Source organism: Stylophora pistillata, chromosome 5 (genome assembly GCF_964205215.1).
Source record: "Stylophora pistillata chromosome 5, jaStyPist1.2, whole genome shotgun sequence".
In the NCBI taxonomy this organism is placed as follows: domain Eukaryota; kingdom Metazoa; phylum Cnidaria; class Anthozoa; order Scleractinia; family Pocilloporidae; genus Stylophora; species Stylophora pistillata.
In genome coordinates this window covers 32,302,468-32,324,496 of record NC_142523.1, presented here as the reverse complement: position 1 = coordinate 32,324,496, position 22,029 = coordinate 32,302,468, and the positions used below count along the sequence as shown (strand labels likewise).

The 22,029-nt window shown below is 38.9% G+C and overlaps 1 protein-coding gene across 1 annotated transcript in view; it reads left to right on the top strand.

Annotated features, from left to right (window-relative positions):
* The first annotated feature begins 65 nt into the window (after positions 1 to 65).
* Positions 66 to 22,029, top strand: part of LOC111344451 (fibroblast growth factor receptor 1-A-like) — a 31,381-nt gene continuing 9,417 nt past the window's right edge. Inside the window, exons 1-11 of the mRNA XM_088761087.1 lie at positions 66 to 435; positions 1,611 to 1,919; positions 11,715 to 11,879; positions 12,670 to 12,945; positions 13,907 to 14,230; positions 14,850 to 15,110; positions 15,250 to 15,531; positions 18,450 to 18,698; positions 19,612 to 19,857; positions 20,585 to 20,707; positions 21,867 to 22,029. The exon at positions 21,867 to 22,029 is cut by the window's right edge and continues 44 nt beyond it. Coding sequence (XP_088617213.1) covers positions 231 to 435; positions 1,611 to 1,919; positions 11,715 to 11,879; positions 12,670 to 12,945; positions 13,907 to 14,230; positions 14,850 to 15,110; positions 15,250 to 15,531; positions 18,450 to 18,698; positions 19,612 to 19,857; positions 20,585 to 20,707; positions 21,867 to 22,029 — 2,603 coding nt within the window. The 5' untranslated portion in view covers positions 66 to 230. The remainder of the gene's footprint in view (positions 436 to 1,610; positions 1,920 to 11,714; positions 11,880 to 12,669; positions 12,946 to 13,906; positions 14,231 to 14,849; positions 15,111 to 15,249; positions 15,532 to 18,449; positions 18,699 to 19,611; positions 19,858 to 20,584; positions 20,708 to 21,866) is intronic.

Genomic DNA, 22,029 nt, shown 5'->3' with positions numbered 1-22,029 from the left:
CGTTTTTCAGAACATCAAGATTTCCCTGAAACCTCGCACATATAACAAGAGAGATTTCAACTTTTCCTTTTTTGGATACTTGATGCCATGATAATTTTTTATCAATTTGTGCCTGGAATGGGATCAGGACCCCCCCTCCCCTCCCCTCCCCCTCCCCTCTCCCTCCCCTCTCCCTCCCCTCCCCCTCCCCTCCCCCTCTCCCTCCCCTCCCCCTTTATAATCTGTACAGTATGAAGCCATATTCTTCTCCTGCAAACAAGTTAATTGCTTTCGTTGTAGGAGGAAACATTAAATTGTACACTACCATGACTTTGAAGAATTTAACAATTCAGGATGACAGTCAGTATGGTGATGTTGGAGGCTATGAATGCCATGCTTTTGCGAAAAATGTAAGCGCACCAAAGAAGCATGGCTTTAGTGTTAGCGTTATTACAAGTAAGTCTATGCATTTCAGATGAAATTTCACTACTTTGTACTCTCACATCATAAATAAGTCTATTATGTATGTCGTGTCTATCCACATAGTATAGAATTGAGTAAAAATAAACTGTCAGAAAACAGGAGGAAATACCAAGGTAACTTTTCTGAAGACTGGCATCTTATTGAGGGGAAAAACACTACTGCTATCTCCTTTAAACCACTGAGAATAGGATGAGCTGTTAATTTGTAGTGTGGTTACTTGCCATTGTTCAGAGTCAAAGTTCCTGTTATTTTTCACTTTGAATGTGCAATTTACATGTAGGGTGAGTGATCATCAAAAAGTTATGCCCTCACCTTAAATGGAAAAGTACCTTTTTATAAAAATCCTTTTGCAGCAAAATATTTCTATAAACCATCTCCATTCCAACTAGGAAACAAATTGTATTTGTTAACAGAAAAATCTATCCACCTGATGCTTGAGCTTTTGGCCAATAATCTTCATCTTTGTAATGGCTGCCACGCCTTTTGCCTACTGTTAAGAAGACGTTAACAAACTTGTGCGCATGCGACTCGTGTGTGCGTGCTTTGAGATTACGAAGTAATATCGTAAGCAAATCACACGGACCCTTTTTTAACATTGACGTGCGTGATTTTTAGAGGAGAGTAGTTGAAGTTTTTAGTTTATCGTTTGGCAGTTTGTTTAATGGTTGTTGTCATATTTACCGTAAGACTACAGTTTTCTGTGTTAGAGTAAAAGTGTCTGTTTGGATCTCCCGTTTTGCTTCCGAATACCTACCTTATATTGAAGTTTGTTTTGGTTCAATTCTTACAAGTGGGACTGTTATGTAAGTGCTAATGTTCCTTCCTTGAGCTTATATATAGTTCGTTTGTGAGTTTGTTTGAGGTTTTAGCTAGCTTTGCATCTTGCCTTTATATTGGAATCTTTGGAATGTTGGTTTGTCTATTCCCATTTAGCTGAGCTTCTCCCTTATAAATTCATATTTCAGTTTATGATAAGTACTTGGATACCACGACTACGTTAAATAAAACGATTCAAGGCTTGTCCATAAAATATATCCTCGCTTCATAGTGTGTCTTCATTTGCGAAACTCATAGTTGTCGAAATTTTGCTTCGCTTGTGTCAGCCACTACAATCTTCATGTAATGGTTTACACATTCTTGCATTTCAGGAAATGAAATTCCAACAGTGAAAGTCTCAGTTTCCAGTGTTCTTAATCCAGATGACGGCATTAAAATATTCTGCAACCTAACTAGAAGAGGAAATGAAAACAGCACCCCACTGAAGAGGATTTCCTGGTTTAAAGATGGGAAGTTGTTGAAGAGTGTGCGGAATCCAGATCCAGATGTGAAACAGGACTTTTTAGGCCCACTAATGCGTACAAAGGGGGAACAACCAGGGGGAAAGCACACCTGCCTTTTGGAAGTAAAGCTGAGACATAAGAAGGAGTACAACGTTACAGATTACACAGTTATTAAGGGTAAGTACAATTAACTATTGCAAGACCTCATAAGTAATTCTTGTTACTGTCTGCCATTCAATTCTTCTGCTAGCTGTTACTTCGGTGAATTTAGTATTGGATCAACTAATAATCCCCTTATTGATATGTTTCTTTCTTCTCATGACTTGTCAGTGTGATTTTGTATTCATTTGATACTGTGAAGAGAAAGTTCTGTCTTAATCACTCACGGGAGTTTAAAGGGGTAAAAGAGCTGCATTGTACATTTTGTATGGCCACTAAGAATCTGCTTGGGCTAATAAGCATTCAATCAATTCTGTAATACCCTGCTTGTTAAAAGCCATACCATTATTAAACAAAAATTAAAGTACCCTGACTGCCAACAGCCATACCATTATTAAATAGAAAGTAAAGTACCCATGATGAAAACACAGTTTTATAATTTAATTTATTTCTAGAAATACCTGTATCAGCATCTGATTCTCTGATTAGAAATGTAAATCTCTCATCATAGCTAGTTTAGAAAATTTGTTAATTACATCATAGCTAACGCCTTTAAACTGATAAATTGCTTTGTTTGAACCTAGTGATCCCAGGATATTTGTTGTTTAACTCTTGTCATGAGAAGGAAAAAATATCTTGCTTCAGTTGTTGGCTGAATAGATTGAGTTTTAAATTTGTATGGAGAGGTTACATTGCAGTCACTTCTGGGAGTTGAAGGGAAAGCATTTGGTCGAGTGAGACATTTTCCTTGGCACAGCATACCTGGGAAGGTTCATTCAGCTTTAGAGATCACAGAAATTTAAGGCTACCCGGCGCAGGGTCCTAGTGAGATTTCAATGGCCCAGTTTTTACATTACATGTACTGTACATAGATGGCATGTCGATCTCTATCTACCATTTCTTCCTTGTAAACCAGGGTTAATGTCTAACCGCCTTCTCAGGTTAGCTAAATTGGTTTGAGCGCTAGACTGTTGTGCGGGAGGTCAAGCGGGTAACGGTTACAAAAAGCATTGCACAACGAAATCATTTGAAGTGTGGATAAGTGGTATGGAGCCCTATCATTCCTGTATATAACTGCAATCATCATACGTTTCTTAAAGCGACAGTGGGTGTCGTGCACTGGGTTTTGCGGCAGCGGAAAATTAATATTTTTAAGTTGCTTAGTGCTTAAACACGAAACTCTAAATAATACTTGAATATTATTTTCTTTTACCGCTATTATCCTATTCCCACTAGAGAAATTTATTCCATAATAATTTTTCCCTTTTGACACTACGGTAAGATTAAAAGAAGTTCCACAGCACCAAAGTGTAGATATAGGGAAAAATGTAACTTTCAACTGCACCGTAGAAGGTAGTCCTCTTTAACCAACCATCTTGTGGTTCAAGAGCCGCGACTTGATCTCTATACAATCCAGTTCAAGTTTAGAGGTCATTGGAAAATCGCTGGACGGAAACAGCATGCAAAGTCAGCTCTTAATTACGGGAGTGAATAACGAAATTTTTGGCCAATATGGCTGTGTGGCAGAAGACAGCAATGGCGATTATAAAGCTCTATCTTCGTGGGCGTGGGCTCTTTTAACCAAGAGGGATTCAGGTGAGTTTTGCATATGTCCAAGGATTTATTTCCCACGTCATGTTCAAGTTGAAAACAGATGAAGTCTTTCACTTGACTGCCAAAGCATTCCCTTTATATTAAGAAGACGTTACCGCACCTTTGCGCACGCGACTTACACGCGCGTGCTTTGCAGATTTTAAGTTAAAATGTCGTTAGCAAATCACGCAGACCTTTCATTTTTGAGGTGTGCAAGGTTCTTAGAGAGGAGTGGAAAGTTTTGAGTTTTCTAGTGGCAATTTTTTTGGCGGTCGTTGGTGCTTACCGTGAGTTACCAGGCTGTGTTACCAATAAACGCGTTTGTTTGATTTCCGTTTCGTTCCCGAACATATTTGGCGACCACGATGAGAGCAAGGTATGAGCTATTATATTTTTTGAAGTTTCGTTTGCGAGTTGAGTTTTGGAGTTGAGTGCTATGGCTACCGAATCCGAGAATGGCGAAGCTATTGAAGTTTACTGAGAAAAAACGACAAAACTCACCAAGTGGAGTCGACAAACAGAAGCAAAAGGACATTCTGTTGATAGAGACTAAGAAAAGAAAACGTAAGGCAAAGACAAAGTTCACAAAAGTCATACATAGTTGGAAAAACTATGCTTAAAAGATTCAGAAATAACGGAGATGAAAATTGTGATTGAACAGCTGTGGGCAGCCCTAGAGGACGCACATGAGATTTTAGAGGAACTGGTCGCGTTCTATGTGGAATTCGATGAGGAAGCAGCAGAAAAAGAAGCATTTGAAGTGTCTGAAACGATCGAAAGAGATGTACAAATAATGATCGAAGCGGGTCAAAATGTAATCAAAGTCGGCGCTTCCAAAAGTCACGGTAGCCACGAAGACCGAAACCGATATTTTAAGCCGTTAACAGTTCCGACGTTAAGTGGTGACAAGAGAAAGTTTGAAGATTTTTGGGCCCTTTTACAAGTCTTGTAGGCGAGTCAATGGAGCCAGTACATTTGAAAATGGCAAGGGTACGACAATGACTTACAGGGAATGCTTTGAAATCCATCTGTGGTCTTGGATTCGACGCCTCCGAATACAAGGAGGTAAATTAAATATTAATTAAAGACGAAGTATGGAGGTACGCGCCGGCTTTTGCGAGCCTACTTGGATCAACTAGAACAGGCACCGTTAATAAGAAGCAACGATATCCACGCACTGCAGAAGTTTGCTGACCTTGTTAGAGTTACAGTGGTAAAGTTACAGGTCAAAGAAAGAGATGGGGAGTTGCGAGGTAGAACTCTTCACAGCCTGCTGGTAAAGAGTTGCCTGAACGTTAGCTAGAGAATTACAGTCGCTGGTTAAACGAACACGCCAGACAAGGATCAGTCATAGCTTTCAGAGACTGGTTGAAAGACGAAGTTAGATTCCAAATAGTAGCAGTGGAAATGGTGAACGGGATTGAGTCGAAACCTGTCGAGTACGTCAGACTACCGAGAGTACCGAGATTTCAGGATCAGAACAGGATGCAAAGTTTACATGCTGTTGCAAGGGAGAAAGAGAGCGGAGCGCGTAGTGTAAAGCCTTCGTGTTCTCTCTGTCACAGTTTCCATCACGGGGTGTGGTATTGCAAGGAGTATTACGGCACAGGAGCCGATGACCGCTGGAAGATCGCGAAAGAAAGAAAGCCGTGTTTCCGTTGCATAGCCTCTGGTCATAGGGGGAAAGATTGCCTAAAGGCCCGCAAGGGTGGAATAGATCGTTGCTCTCGAAATCACCACCGTCTTCTTTATGGAGGTGAAATTTTATCAGAAACTGGACCGACGACAACGTTGCCTTATATGTTGACGATGAGAGACGGCCAGATGTTCCATGGGAGGGGACACCCACTGTGACCCTGACCAGCTGTAAGGAAGGAACGCCAACTGAATTTTATTCGTTGCGAATTGTCCCTGGGTGGATGAAGGCCGATGGTAAAATAAAAATAAACGCCATCCTAAGGGAGGCATCGAACGAAACTTTCCTAAATGAAGAGGTTGCTGGGGTACTAGGACTGCAAGAGCCTTTCTAAAAAGTTAAAGTTCATGTTCTCAACGACACCGTTGAAACATTTCAGTCCATGCCATTAAAAATTGAAATAGAAAGTGTAGATGTCAAAGGAATTAGGGTAGAAACATTTCCTCAGAAATTACAGTCGCTGGCAGTTACAGAGCTGTGAACTGGAACAAACATCAGGGTAAATGCCCTCAACCGCCTCCTGGTTAGCTCAATTGGCTAGAGCGCCGGATTGTGTTGTGCGGGAGGTCTAAATATCCACGTGATTATGCCCGTGATCGGAAACAAAGAAAATTCCATTTCGCGCTCAGCTTTGAAAGGTACTCTTCATAGGTTGATGGCTCGTGCGTTAAGCTATTTCTTTTCTCGACTGTTTTACTTAATGTAACATCTCTAAAGATGGGTTTTACTGTTGTTCAATGGGAAAACGAAAACAGCGCGAGTGGTACAAATGGAGAGCAAGTCGTTGGCGCCGTAGAATTAAAAGAAGGGTCAACAGTTCACATATCGACTGGCCGGTACAAGGGTCATGCAAACGGCCATTTATAAAGCTACGATTTTGATTTAACCATGAAAATCCTGTGAAAAATCTGTGAATTTGCCATGAATAAATTCACAAGATTGTCATGGGTTTTGATTTCATAGTGATATAGCTTGAATTTGGGGAACTCACTGGTATGTAATGACAATAATAAGAAAACTTGAAAGATTCTGGTACTTGAAATCATATGATTACATCATGTGCTTGCCTTTACATTGACCTCTGTTGTGTTTAAGTGATATCTCTGATTATTGTTCCTGAAATCTATTATGGTGACACTCTATCTCAATTGAACTTTCTGTTAAATAAAACCTCCAGGTCAATTGTAAATCTTGGTGGGTTAAAAACTATTGGTAATGTTAAAGTAATGTTACTACAGAGAACTACTCAGACAACATATGATTCATTAAAATATTGTTTGTGTTCTGATCTTGTTAGGCACCTATATTTTTCCCTAAATTCTTCCATTTAGAACCCCATATCCACCTGCCTCAACTAGATTCTTCTGTGTTCTTTATTGAAAATACAGCCCCACAAAACCCAAATACAATAATTGTAGTAAATGGTTTGCTCTCGACCAACTGAGAATAGAACTTTGTGCTAAAACGGACAATAGAAACCTACCCTTAGCATTGTGTTACTTTACAAGTATGTTTTGTCCAAAATTAGTCATAAATTCAAACTAAATCAAGCTCCCAATAGTTTCTAATATAGATTACATTATTTCCCAACGGTGCATCCTTTGGGTGTTTATTGTCAAAATGAGACCTCAGTTACAAAGTTTGGCCTTTAACCCTCATCTTAAAAATGAACATTCTATCCATGAACAGGAACAATATTAAAAACTATCTAACTTCAATCAGATATTAGCTCTTCTAATAGAAACTTAATAAAACACCAGACACGACAAACCAGCTCAACTTCGTAAGCCACACACGTACGCGTTGCGGGCCTATTCTTTCTCTCGCTGCGGCGAAATGATCGGTAGCCGGTGAAGGTTTTCAAATCACTAAATGACGGGCAGTCTGATGTTTCGCTCAGAGTTAAAGAATCGAAGAAACCCATCCAGTTGAAACGATCACATGTCGCTTTGGAACTGCTTGTAGACTATTTGTAGAGTATTACTAGTTTTTAAGAGGAAATGGACAATAATATCGATCAAATCTCGGCCACGGTCAAAAATTAAATCTACCTCCATTTTCAACTTTTAGGTAACTATTAACAAGTTTTCAATGGTTTCGAGTCTTATTTCTCAAAGTACCTTGGAATTTCGGAAATATTTGAGAAAATCAATTTCACGCTCTACATGGCCAGAAATAGCTGTATAAATTAGCCAAAATAAGCATTCGCAAGAAGATACTTGCGTCTTTGGTGGAATACATAGCATCGAAAATGAATAATCCATGTCAAAAGTAGAAGTATTAAGCACTTTATCGATGCCTGTTTTTTGGTTGTAGGTTATACTGTACTTCTCCCGACGAAAAGCATAATCGTTAGTGGCGATTTTAAAATAGCCTGAGTAAACACAGATTTACCGTCTACAGTCGAACCTCGATTATCCGGACCTCAATTATCCGGACCTCGATTATCCGGACTATTCGATTATCCGGACTTTTATCTCTGGTCCCAATTTTCTCATGAATAGTAATTAGTTGTGATCTTAAAAACTCAAAGTCGCAAAAAGCCCGATAATCCTTTCAAAAGACTCTGGAAACAGCGTATTATCCTGTGCGCTTTTCAAAATTCGGACAAAATCGAGTCAAATTCACAGCCCGAATTCAGAGAGAATAATATTGCTGAGTCCATGGTCTAAATGTTGGAACATGTATAACAACTTGACAATGAGGAAATGCCTAATGCTCGCGATGGGAAAGACTAGCTTAATCAACTGGAAAACGAGCTCCCGAATTCACCGCAAATATCTGATGAAGAGATTTTAGCCACCGTTGTCGGAGATTTGACGGAAAGCGAAAGTGTATGCAGCGATGAGGAATATCAGAGCAATGACGAGAAACTAGTATCGACTAAAGAGGCAGAGCAATGTTTCGAAAAGTACTCGACGTGGAACAATATTCCAGTTAATGTTAGGCAGTCAGAGTCCCTTAGCTCTTTTAAGCGCAAGCTTAAGGAGTTTTACTTTAACAGACTCTTAAATGTCTTTGATGGCGAAAATTTTCGCACTTTAACTAGAAAGTGACAGCTACAAACCGAGTGGGTATTTATCCGACGACATTTAGGACACATTATTTTAAGTGTCTTCTTTTTGTGTAAGTGTATTAGATTTAGGGGATAGAGGGGATAGGACGCTTAGTTTAAGGGGGTTGGGTTTGTATTTAAACCTAGTAGGGGACTCATGTCCCATTGTTTTTATACTAGTACTTTGTACAAATCCTTAAATAAATAAATAAAACGATATTGACCCTGTGCAGTTAATGCGACCAAGCTACAAGTCTTTGAAGCAAACAAACGTGGTTGAACATTTTAGACCTTTGTAAATAACTGAACTGAAAGTTTTTATTCAGTGTAAATACATACAGACTGTGTATATTTCACAATTAAAATGATGTTTTCTTTGCTGTATACTTTTGTTTACATTTCTATCTCATGAATATTCATATTTTCGATTATCCGGACTCTCAATTATCCGGATTATTTACCGAGGTCCCGACGAGTCCGGATAATCGAAGTTCGACTGTAGTTACATTCCGAAATTTTCATATGTGGCCATTCCCCAATCGGGTTCATCTTACGGTTGAGTACCCAAGTGCTCTTCTTCCAAGAAATGTAATGATTGGTTCGGCTTTTTTCGAGAGCGCTTTATAAAACGCCATCAAAATCTAAATATTTTCGTGAGAGTTTATACTAATTAGCATATTGCCGTGTGTTGATAGACTAAGCGTATTTACGGAAAAGCCGAAAACTCTGCTTTTGATTAAAAATTATTTCGCTCAACTCTGCTTTACACCCGTAACGGATAACTTACCTGATAAAAATATAGCCCAGTTACTGTCCAACTAATGATTTCATTTTCGGAGATTAACGCAAAAGCTCAGTTTCAAAAATAAATACGTGACGGCGTGACGCTTCTTAAAGAAGATCAAGGTTTGAACACGTAACTTTGGAAAAACTGTGAAACGAAGTCTTTTTAAATCACAAAATACAGCGACTTATTATATGTGTCGTCATTACAACTTCTACCAGGCAGCTGTTAGACGAAGTAGGTAAAAACTAAGGAGCTTTTACTTTGATTGGGAAGGGGAGACGGAAGTGGGCTTAGCGATCTGACATTTTGGAAGCAAGTTTAATAGCAAAAAACGCCTTTAGCACCCTAATTAGCACGCGAGTTGCATTTAGTCAACAATGAAAACTGAACTGGAGGGATGAAAGATGTGACTGGAACATAATTTTCTTTAAATGACAGATACGTCTGTGGTGTGATGAGGAGGGGTTTATGACCACACTCCATGAAAAGAATTGAAAATATTCCCCAAGTGTTTCGTTCTTAACGCTGGGATTGAAGTCCTATTTTTAGGCGATTGCTCACCGCTTACTCTCAGTATCATCCGTATATTATTAGTCTTTAGGAGACAGACTCAGCTGTGGTACTGTAATATAAACTTTAAAAATGCTTTCTTCACTACCAAAAGAAAGAAGTATCTTAAGGGGCGTAGAAAGACCAAGACCAGAGCAGAGTTGAAGAAATGCAGCTGTTAATATCACTGGTGGGTACTTTAAAGATTTAGAATGATGACACCCACATTTCTTCAAAAACTCCTCAATTCGGCTCGGGTATGGGGCTTTTTGAAGTCCCTTAATATTACTGGTGGGGATTTCAAAGTTGAGGCAAATTCTGTCAAGCATTGGAAGTAAAGGCAGATGTGCTGTCGTTTTGTTTCCAGTGTGCTAGCGTTGTAGCTTTGGTTCACTTTCAAACTGCTCCTCCAGTCTAACGGCGTAACCATGTACAGCTTTCTCCAACGAATGGGATGGGCACTAAAGGCAAGCAAATCGTCAAGAGCGTGATTCAAAGAGAAGCAGGAGAATTATCTACTGAGTAAGTCCCTGATCAGTGAGTTAAGATGGTAAAAAGTCAACACCACCTCAGTTGCTCGCTCAATGTTAATCGTGAGGGACACAAATGGTTACCGGTTGCTTAATAGCTCTGGATTCTTGACCACTCGGCAGATCAACGGCTACTTTTCCCGCTCGGCGTCCAAGCGTTCAGGCTCCATCGCCTCCACCCCATCCAAAACGAGTCCGATTACAAGGAAAGTGCAGAGGCCGGAATGCATTTCAGCGGCCTTAGAGGAGAAGTTCCTGATAACATCCAACTTGCCCATCCCATTAGCTTCCACAACTACAACCTATGTGAGATAATGGAACGAGTCAAGTTGCCGACATTTGCCAAGTCAAGGCAGAATTTGCCTCAACTTTGACATCCCCACCAGCAAGTGATATTAAGGGACGTAAAAAACCCCCATACCTAAGCCGAATTGAAGAGTTTTTGAAGAAATGCAGGTGCCATCAGTCTTAATCTCTGAAGTACCCACCAGTGATATTAGTTGATACATTTCTTAAAAGAACTCTTCTACTCTGCTCTGTTATTAGTCTTTTTACGTCCCTTAAGATACTTCTTTCTTTTGGTAGTGAACGTAGGACAAAGCATTTTTGGAGTTTATATTACAATGCCACAGCTGACTCTGTCTCCTAGAGACTAATAGTATATGGATGATACAGAGAGTATGCGATAAGCAATCGGGTGAAAGTGGGACACTAACCCCAGCGTTCAGAGCTAAACATTTGAGAAATGCGGCTTTTATGGACTGTGGTCATAAACCCTTCCTCAACACACCACGCACGTATCTGTCATTTAAAGAAAAACGTATCCTGTTCAACATTTTTGAGCCCTCCAGTTCAGTATTCCATGTTGGCTAAATGCAACTCGCGTGCTGTTTAAGGTGTTAACGGCATTTCGTCTTATTAAACTCGCTTCCAAATGTCGGATAGCCAAACCCACTCTCCCCTTCCCAATCAAAATAAAAATTCCTTAGTTTTTACCTACTTCTTCTAACAGCTGCTTGGTAGAAGCTGTAATAACGACACATAATTAGTCGTAATATTTTGCGATTTGCAAAAATTTCATTTCACAGTGTTTCTATAGTTCCGTATTGAAATTTTGATCTTCTTTAAGAAGCGTCACGCCGTCACTCATTACAGTTACAAGTCTTCACCTTCGACCAAATCTTTTTTAAACTGAGCTTTTGCGTTATCTCCGCAAACGAAATCAGTAGTTGGACAGTAACTGGACTACATTTCTATCCGGTAAGCTATCCGTTACGGGTGTAAAGCAGAGTTTAGCGAAGTAATTAAATCAAAAGCAGAGTTTTCGGCTTTTCCGTAAATATGCTTATGCTAAATTACTGAGGTTTTTCAAACTCAATATACTTCAATGAATTATATGCAAACTCTGCAGCATCGTTACTTGCCAAATTAATGAGACTACTGCAGCCAAAGGTTAGCTTGATCATTCGAAGTAATGATAGTGAAATGTCGAAATATAGACTGTGCCCCTGTCGTACATACCGCATTTTGTTGAATGATCTCAATATATCGTCTATGGTTGTTTCTCATTTGCGGTTATTTTCAACATCTACTTGTTTTTTAGGCGATGGTGACTGGAGCGAGTGGAACTCATGGAGTATCTGTACCAAGCCAGTTGGCGGTATACAAACAAGGGAAAGAGAACCATTATACATGTGTGGTGGGAAACACTGCAATGGGACCAGAGCACTGCTGAGAGGTTGTACCAACACGTCCAGTTGCCATGAAGGTAACATACAAGATTCTGCGATGTGATTTCGGTGGAAGGAGAGTCTTTTACAAAAACAAAATGAATAAATACACTAATAGAAATTAAAATAATAATGAATTCGGGGAAAACTCTGGCTTTGAACCTAAATCACACTCGTGCACCATAATTTAGGCAAGTATATAAAAAGGACAAATCATTAAAAGTAAGGATTTAACTTCATTATAAGTCACACATCCTTCATGATTTAACTGTACATGTGCAAAACTCACCATATACTTTACGAGAGAAAAAAAAAATTTTCCATGTACATAAAGTGTCAAGTTACAATTTATTGAAAGCGATAGAGTTTGCTCGTTCTAAAATCTCTTCTCCTCTTCTATTCAGTATAGTAATTATTACAACGAAGCTTATGAGGCTCCTATTTTTGTTACAAAACTTTTTCATGCCCGTTTAATTCAACCTCGATGGCGTCATCATTTCTGATCACTGAGAAACGAGTTTTTCCCAAATTTTAAGTTGTTTTTCGTCTCGTCACGAGAGTGGGACAAAGAAAAATTTTGAGTCCCCATGTGGATTGAAATCTGAGACCTTCGGAGTCCGCGCTCCGATGCTCTATTACTAGCCACAGGTGAGCAAGGCCCAATGTGAAGTCTATGTATAACACGCGTCCTGCAGGCTGCTCGGGCGTTTGTTATTATTTTGATTTTTGCGGTCAATATTATCGATGTTATTTCATTATCATAAGACAATTAGTGCTGCAAAACCGAAAGAAACTAACTAAATCTATTGTTTATTTAATTTTTTGAAGCATTTCCGCTACGTTTCAAAACAGAGAAAAACCCGTCTGTCGGTAGAATGGAAATCTACACGAACAGCAGCTGGCAAAAGCTTTGTACCAGTCAATGGGATGAAGCTGAAATAAATTTAACCTGCATGGCCATGGGCTACTATAACAACGGTGTTTATGCCAATGACACATGGTATGTAGAAAGAGGCAACGCCTCGAAGAAATCCATCTACCACAACTGCACCACTCGAACTACATGTCAAAAAAACCTGGCAAAGAAACACCAATTTTGCAAAGGTAAGAATGAATTGTACACATGTACGATGCGGACTCCCTCGACTGCGCCTCTTGAGTCCTCAAACCACTGTCAATTAGTTAAATATAACTGTTTTCTACAGTTCTAGTTAATTTCTTAAAGAATAAGTATTGAGTAACTGCTGAAACAAGAACTTGCGCCATCATTCATTTAGGGCTCATAAACGTTACAGCTCTCAAAGAAAGAGTCAGATTGATCCTTTCAAACCCTTCATTTCAGTTCCCCCAAAAATTTGGTTTCCCTTTCCTTTCCTATTCTTCTCTTTCGTGTGCGATAAAATATTTCAAAATTTCTGGACTCCACTTAAACCTATCAAAACGTCACGTCCTTGACAATAGAAGACTAATGCTTAAGAGGTTATAGTTTATCATTATGAATTTCCCTACTGCACTCTCAAGTTTTAGCGTTTTTACGAAACTTACGAAAGCATGCTTTTGAAAGTTTTAAAATAGTAGTAGTAGTAGTAGAAACTTTATTAGAGTGTCAAAAACCGTCTAGCCAGGGAACAAATCCCCTACTAATTTGGGGACACAAAAATGAATTAGAACTGGTTTGCTTTCAAGTTAGTGCGCTGATGAACCTTACAAGGGGAACCTTACAAAGGGAAACACACACTAGTGCTTTGCAAAAGGGCATCGTTGACTATATACATCGCTTCAAGGAGACTAACAATATCCAATGTAAACGCCTTGATCAACACTGGTAAACAAATGAAAATTGCAACGTTGTAACTATTATTTTCCGAACCAATGAAACTTGTAGCCTGACGGAAATTTCAAATTAAAACATTGAGAATTTTAAAAAACACGATCACAAGATTAGCATTAACTACTAATTCGCTTCGTCATTTATGGCTATTCGTAATGTTGCAGGAATTTCTCATTCCCATAATTAGTGAATTCCATCCTAATTTGTAAATTTTTTTTTTTGGAATTTTCTTAGTTCCTGTTCGCTTAAATGGTGCAAATATGGAGTATGGAGGAAGAGTGGAAGTATTTTACAAAGGTGAATGGGTAAAGATCTGCAGGAATGGATGGGATTTTGACGATGTCAAAGTTATTTGTCGTCAACTTGGCTTTAAGGAGGCTTTGGCGGAATTCATTGGTTCAGACGTTAAGGATGAGGGAATTCCTTTTGCAATGTCAGATGTCTCTTGCAATGGAGATGAGCCAGAACTCGCATCTTGTGCTCGTATTGATGGCAAAGTTAAGATCTCACCTCAATGCTTATCAGATGACAAGGGTTCTCAGGCGTTGTGTCAACCAAGTAAGTAGTTCATTCTAAAGCTCGAGTCGTGATTCTGTTCTCTTGTGTTGTCTCTCTTCCACCGTTAGACATTTTAGAGTAAAGGAAAATCAGATAAGAATTCGGATCTATAGATGACCTCCTTTCTAAAGGGCGCCTGCTGAAGTACGGTTTGCGAAAAGGCGTAAGTTTTTTTTCGCAGATTTTATACTTAAGATAAAGATATGACTCGAACAAGTGATGACATGACTTGGTTTGGGGTAACATGACTATGCTTAGTGGTGATTTTACTTGGTCCAAGGTAAAATGACTCAGGTGACTTAAACTAGGGCTCAAATGATTTTTACGGGGGTATCAATGGCTGTTTATTGAGTTTCATGACTTGGTGAGGGGCTACCTTGGTCTTAAAGAGGCTTCACGACTTTTAAAATTTGAATGTAACAGAATTTGACAACGATTGACATGACTTTGTGTGGAGTAATGTAACTTGGTCCAATATAATGTACGGAAGATCTACAAATCTGTCAGTTTAAGCATTGGTATTGGTAAATATATTCATTTTTTCTTTCTCTACCTGTAATGTTATTTAAGATGAGATTATTTTTTTTATAACATCCTCTAACTGAACTATTTCTTGCAGAGAACAAAACAGTGTTGGACAAAAAAACTTTCTATTTTGATATTGGCAGCAGTGAAAAGCTTAAATGCTCAATAAATAATGAAACAAGTTTGACAGGATGGTTCATTAATAGTGTAAAGCATAACACAAACTCTACGTCTCAAAGAATCAGGATTAAAGAAGCTGGTGAACTGTCCATTGATAAGGTGCAGTTGTCTGATGCGGGACTATACGAGTGCGTCAGATTGGAATATGTTCGATACTACATTGTCTACGTTAATGGTAAGAAAACATCTTTTCAGCTTACAGAGATACAGTTATAGGCTAAAAATGCTGGATAATGACGGGTAAGATCAGTATACTACTGACCTTTTAATAGTACTGCTATGATATTGATTATTCTTATCACTTATTTTCACAGCAAAATTTACTAAGAACACCACAGACCAACAAACTATGATTGCGGGCGCACCTGGTATTATAAGCTGCAGTGCCGAGGGAAACCCAAGCCCACAGATATCTTGGCGTAAGAAAGGAGGAAAATCCTTAAGCCAAGGATCATTCACTCAATTATCCAATGGCAGCCTACATATTGAACATGTACAGCCTGAAGATAATGGGACATTCATTTGTACAATGAAACAAACTAAAGGAACAGACAGGGTCACAAGCAAGGATAAAAACATAATTGTGACAGTTATGGGTGAGTAACCAAGAAGGGTAATGTAAAGAACGTCCGGCAGTTATATCAGTTCCCAAAAAGTGATTGTTACCTAACCAATTCAAGTTTAAAGTACTTTCGCTGTCCATATCTGCAGGCATGCGAGGTCAAACCATATCATAATTATATTGTTGATTTTACGTATATGTGAACGATCCTTCGCAGTAAAGCACTATTTGAGCAATAGTGAAAATCAGACCTGAAAAAAAAAAAAAAAAAAAAAAAAAAATTTCAGGCCTGTACGGGATTCGAACCACTGACCTCTGCGATACTAGTGCAGCGCTCTACCAATTGAGCTAACAAGCCAACTGGGAGCAGGCCATCAAATTAATTCCCAAATTAATTAATTTGATGGCCTGCTCCCAGTTGGCTTGTTAGCTCAATTGGTAGAGCGCTGCACTAGTATCGCAGAGGTCAGTGGTTCGAATCCCGTACAGGCCTGAAATTTTTTTCAGGTCTGATTTTCACTATTGCTCAAATAGTGCTTTACTGCGAAGGATCGTTCACATATACGTCTCATAACCGCAGTTCATACATATGTTTCATATGTTTGTTGTTGATTGTTGATTTTAATTGTTTGAAATAGGTATCGTGTTTAAATAATTATAGTTTTTAACTCCGTAGGCCGATCGTTGTAACGCAAAGCAGTGCCTTTCGATGAGATTATAGTCTCTTTATAAGCTGGTCATGTGCTAAAAACGGCTTCGGCTGATTAGCGCGATGCGTTTTCTTTCTGTATTAAGTATAATCGTTTTTCTAACGATGCAATTACTTCGGATGTGGATCGCGACGCGTTGACTGCATGCTGCGCGTTAGTGTTACTTGAATCTGCGAGAATGGCGAGGGATTTGTTTGTTTTGCCTTCTCGATTAGCCGAACGGAAGGCTTTTGGTTTTAAAAATACTGTAGGAAGCTATCGAAGCTCTCCCAATCAAAGATGATAAACATATCAACTAGATAGTGCTTCCGGATCCTTGGCTTGTAGGATGATGACGTTATCGCTTCTTTCCAAAACTCCCTATGTACTGTAAAGGTTAGCAGTTCTTGTGGAAACCAGACTCCCCGTCGCTGTGCCTTCTATCTGCTCATAAATTGGTCCGTTGAAATGGAAGACTACTATTAACAGATCTTCAGGCCAAATTAAAGAGGTCTGCGATCTGAAAACAAACAAAGAAACAAACAAAAGGACATTACAATTATAATCATGTTCTAATGTTATCATGTAACGTTCTAGTACTTACGGCAAGGCTGTTGGTATTTTAGGTAATTTGGTTGTATCAACTAACTAAGTTGAAATTGTAAAGTAGCCACCGTAAAGAGTTAAAAAGCCTACGTTCCGACCGTTAGCCCTTTATCAGAGCGAAGAGGAGAATTGGGTTGTGCGTGCGTTAATAAGCAGATAGTGGAGTTACGCTATTGGTGGGAACATGGTGACGAGAAAAACACGAATAAATAAGTAGAATGAGAAGGTTTCGTTGATACTTATGGGATTAAGAGTGCCGTTTTGAAAGATTAACTTTAAGTTCAAGAGCTTTGCAGCTTTCCTAGCTACCTAAATGTAAAAAGAGATTGCAGACTGCTATACATACATACGCACATACATATGTTAATTTATCACTCCCAATGGGGGCTTTTCAGGGCCAATTCCCACCCAGCAACCACCCCAGGGGAGGACATCCATCACACAGTCTCCTGCATGGGAAGTTAACGCCTCTTACCCCTAGTCCTGCAGGAGACGGGACCTCCATTTATTCGTCCCTATCCGAGAAGACTAAAGTATCTAACCATTTCTTGATATAGAAAGGTAGCATATTCTTCTCACTTGTTTTAAGACCTTGAGTGTTGGTCCGGCCGGGGCTCGAACCCTCGACCTCCCGCACAACAGTCCAGCTCTCTATCCATTGAGCTAACTGGGAGGCAGTTATTTGCTCCTTAGAATGATTAGGTGCATTAAAATGTCTATCGACTTGTTTTAATGAGCCCTTTTCATTGCTTTCTACGTTGCGAAGATGTTCTCGGAATCGGTCACTTAGACATCCTCCTGTTTCGCCGATGTGTATCTTTTTGCAATAAGTGCAAGTTATGCAATAGATGACATGAGAAGAAGTGCACGTGAAGTAATAAGTAATCCTATTGACTCATTTGGGTCGCAATGTTTTCTCAGCGTTGGGAATGAAAGGACAAGTTTTGCTTCGTGCGCGAGCGTATTTAAAAGTTCTAGGTTGGTCATTAGTTTGAAGAGAACTTCTGACCAAAAAGTTGCTCATCTTTTTGTCACGTTTGAATGACAATACTGGAGGTTGCGAAAAGATGGTGCCAATCTTTGGATCATTTTGAGGTCATTTATAGTTATTTTAGAATAATGGATTTAAGTGAGTGGTTGCGCGGGTGAATGAAATGCGGTCGGAATTTTCCTCCTGTGACGGTAGTAGTGCCGATTGTTGATCAATAATTCGGGCGCGGTGGTGACCTGCTTGAAGGACAGAAACAGGGTAACCACGTTTTTCGAAAACGTGGCACGTTGCCTCTAAATTTTCTAAAACTGTCGAATAATATCATAGTCATCACTACATAAACGATGAAGCCCTAGTCACTGAGAAAAGGGAATGGAATTCTTGGCATGAGATGGATGCGAAGATGAATACAACAAGCAACTATGAAAATATGTAAGTCTGTACCCAAAAGAGGGGTTTAACCAATTTATATTTATTTTGCCTTGTAACTCCTGACTCGGTCCAAGGCCGTCTGTGAGAGTGAAGATAAAATTTGCACAAAAAAAGGCCAGAAACAGTAGTATAAAATCTCAATGAGAAATGTTAACATAAGAATAGTGTAATGCTATGTGCTTAGTAATGTCACCGTTTTCTGTTTTTGTATTTGTTTCCGTTTTTTCCACTTAGTTCTACCAAAAGTGAATATATCTGGAGCAAGAAGTCTCATCATAGAGGGAAACAGTGTGAACTTGACGTGTGAAATTGTTGCTGGTCGGCCTGAGCCTGAGATAACCTGGCTCAAGAATAACACTTTGCTGCGAAAGAGTCGGTCTCTCCTTTTCCCTAAAATAAAAAAGAGCGACGAAGGGCAGTACACTTGTAGAGCAAAGAATGAAGCTGGCGAGGATACCAAACACGTTAACATTTCTGTTAAGGGTGTGTTTGTTTATCTCATAGTTATAATTCAGATCACTCTTGCATTTGGTTTGTACATTGGGTGAAAATTAATGTTCAGTAGGCCGAACTCTAAATCAAGAGGTCTGAGTCTGAGTTTCAGGGTCATTGTGTAAGTAAGTGACACATTGGTTTGTGAAGGAAGGCACATAAACAGTATAAACTGCTGAACTAATGGCTCTGTACCCTAAACATCCTCTAAAAACAGTTAAGAATAGTTTTAAAACAGGGAGAACTAAAGGAACTAATTGAGTCCTTCTTACGCATTTCTAAAGGGATTCCATTCGAGCCCACGAACATGAAAAGTTCTACCTTCTACCGTTTCTCTGTTGTACCGAGGGCACATTAAACTGTAGTTCCCATAATGACTAATCCTACTGTGCGATTCAGAATTTCTGGGAATTACCTGCGTTATGTAACTTGGACAGTCGGTATCTCTAATGCATGTGGTGTTGTTGGTTGAGGTAAAAATACTAAGTACAAATGGATATTAGGAAAACCATCAGGAATACTTAAAATCTAACGTTTCACCTAATAACTGCAATGGACTCATCTGTTAGGACCAGTTCCATAATAAGTGTTTTTTCAGACTGTTTGATCTTATATCTTTTCCTACGGGATTGTGTCAGAGCTCAGTTAGTCATATGGCCTGGCCTAGGTGGTTTTTGGAAGCATTGCATGATTTAATCAAAGCCTGTTTAATCTTCATCTTCCTTTCTATTTATTTATTTGAAGGGGGGAAGAAAGGGGAAAAGGGAGGAGGAGGGAGGGGGAAGGGGGAACAGGGTGGGGAGGGTGAGGGGAAGGAAAGGGGAAGGGGAGGGGTATTGAGGTGGGGGCTTTGAATCTGTAATTATGATAATTACAATCTCTGTATTTTCCATTCGCTTTGCAGTTCCACCCCGTATAAAGCTTGAGTTCAAGAATGTTAACATTGCGCTTCACTCCACGTTTATTGAAAATTGTTACTGGCGTGGTGATCCAGAAGTACATGTCAACTGGACTAAGGATGGAGTGCTTCTTAGTACCAACAACACCTTGGTCATTAGACGTGCGACCTTTACAGACAAGGGAAATTATGAATGCACTGCTCAAAATGATTATGGCAAAGCTAACACCTCCTTCTGGATCGATGTTACCGGTAAATTTTCGTACTGTAGTCTGTCATGTATTGAACTTGTAACTCAAGAAAGTGTTATTTTTTGTAGTTTAAGCCAGAATAAAAGGACACTTCCACTTTTCATCCATATCCTTTACATATACCAATGACTAAAGAATAATGATCTCGTTACTGAAGTTGGAGAGAAATTAATACACAATTGAATGAGACAAAGAGTGAACTTTCTATCAGAGAGGCTTTGGAAGAGGACGGCCGTGGTGAATATTCTTGTGAAGGACGTAACAAGGTTGGGTTTATGGCCCGCTCCTTTGTAAACATAACTGTCAAAGGTAACCTGGCGTTACTGTTGTGTCTAACACCTCAGTAATCAGGTAACCTGATCATTCTCATAGGAGAAAACTTCTGCTTCTTACGTTCTCCCCAAAGTTTGCTATCGGTTTTTGTTTTCTTGGAAAATATAATTTTTTTAATTAAAAAGGGATTAGAAACAGTAGCAGAACCTTATACATGTATATAACTACATACTACACTCATTCACGTGGAGGGTCACAGGAAAATAACCTTGGATCTGGCTATAAATCTGCACAAAGAAAATGTAGTGACTTCGCTTTTAAGAACAGGCGTCAATCTCGGGTTAAAATAATGCACAACAGGGATGCCCAAAGCCATTTTGGACGGTAACATGACTGTTATTACAAGCACTATCGTTGAGATTGATCTAATGACCACATTTATTTGACACAATTAGCGGAGCAAGTTCCAAGAGGCATTCAAGGTTCCCATTCTTTGTGGTATTACATTGGTGGATTAGTGGCGGTGGTGATTGTCAGTTCGCTAATTGCCTGCTTTTTCTGCAAGCGTCGAAGGACAGGTGAAGCTCAGTTGTTTTGTTTTATTTTAGCCACCTTTGATTAGAGTAACAGAAGCTAGCTAATGCTTACATATATTTTCTTTTTGTTTATGTCACCCCACACTTAAACTGTTTCCTCGATCTCACCCTTTCAAGTCGAAAAAACAATGACGACCAAGCCAAACTGCAATTTGTCAATTATTATTGTAATAATAAGAATAATTTTTGCAGTATTATTATTAACATTGTTATTATTATCATCATTATCGATATTGTTATGATTAATGTCGGTATTTTGAGAACATTTGTCAATTCAGCTGATATTTGGTGCACATTGAAATCATGCTGCCATAGTATAGCAATTTTATAAGAATACTTGATTAAATACATTGATACAAAGTTTTTCCTTCTTTGTCTCCTCTCAATTTTTTTCGATTTAAATTGCAGCTATGGCTCTGTAAGTCAACTACATTACCTTTTGTTCATCAAATTTTTACCCATGCTTTAATCCTTTCCATGCTATATCCATATTTGTTAGTCACCAACATCACTACTTCTTTTTCGTTTTTTTGTGAAGCATTGTTTTCAGTTTGTCCAAAAAATTTAAATTTATTTCTGACCCCCCTCGTGACTTACGACCTTACATGATGACCATAACAAAGATAATATCATTTTACTTTTATTATGATAATAATTATGCCGGCATATTTAACATTCATGAATTGCTGATAGAATCAACCTAATTCGTTCGTTTGTTAATTTTTTTCTTTCTTGTCTTCCAAGTCTCTTTGAATTCTACCTGTTTGTATCCCAAAATTTTAATGTTTTTAAAGTTTGAATTTAAAGTGTAATTTTCCGATTTTGAAACCAACTGAAAAAGTCTCCGTAATTCATTTTAACAGACAACGTGGTAGTTTTTTTTACTCAATCAGATCTGAGGAATGTACTTGCATAATGAATAGTTACAAGCGTGTTTTGTGATAGTTCAGGTGCCTAGTTTAGCGATAACTTTGTCTCCTCATCATCCGCAAGGGCAATTATCTAGGTAAAAGTCGGGACAATCAATAAAATCATACTAGCAAACTAATAACTTTTTTTTTTGCTTTTCAAAAGCAAATAATTATTTTTATCACCGTTCTTTGTTTTAACTCCAAAAGTATGTAACGTTTCCAATTTTCAGTCCTGATCAAGAGAAGGCAATTCAAAGAGCAGGCAATTCTGATGGAGCCATTGAATGTGGAGGTAAATGAATGGGAGATTGAGATGAGCCGTGTCCTGCTTCAAGAAGTCATTGGGCGAGGGGCCTTCGGAGCCGTGTGGAGAGCTCTTCTGAGTTCACCGAA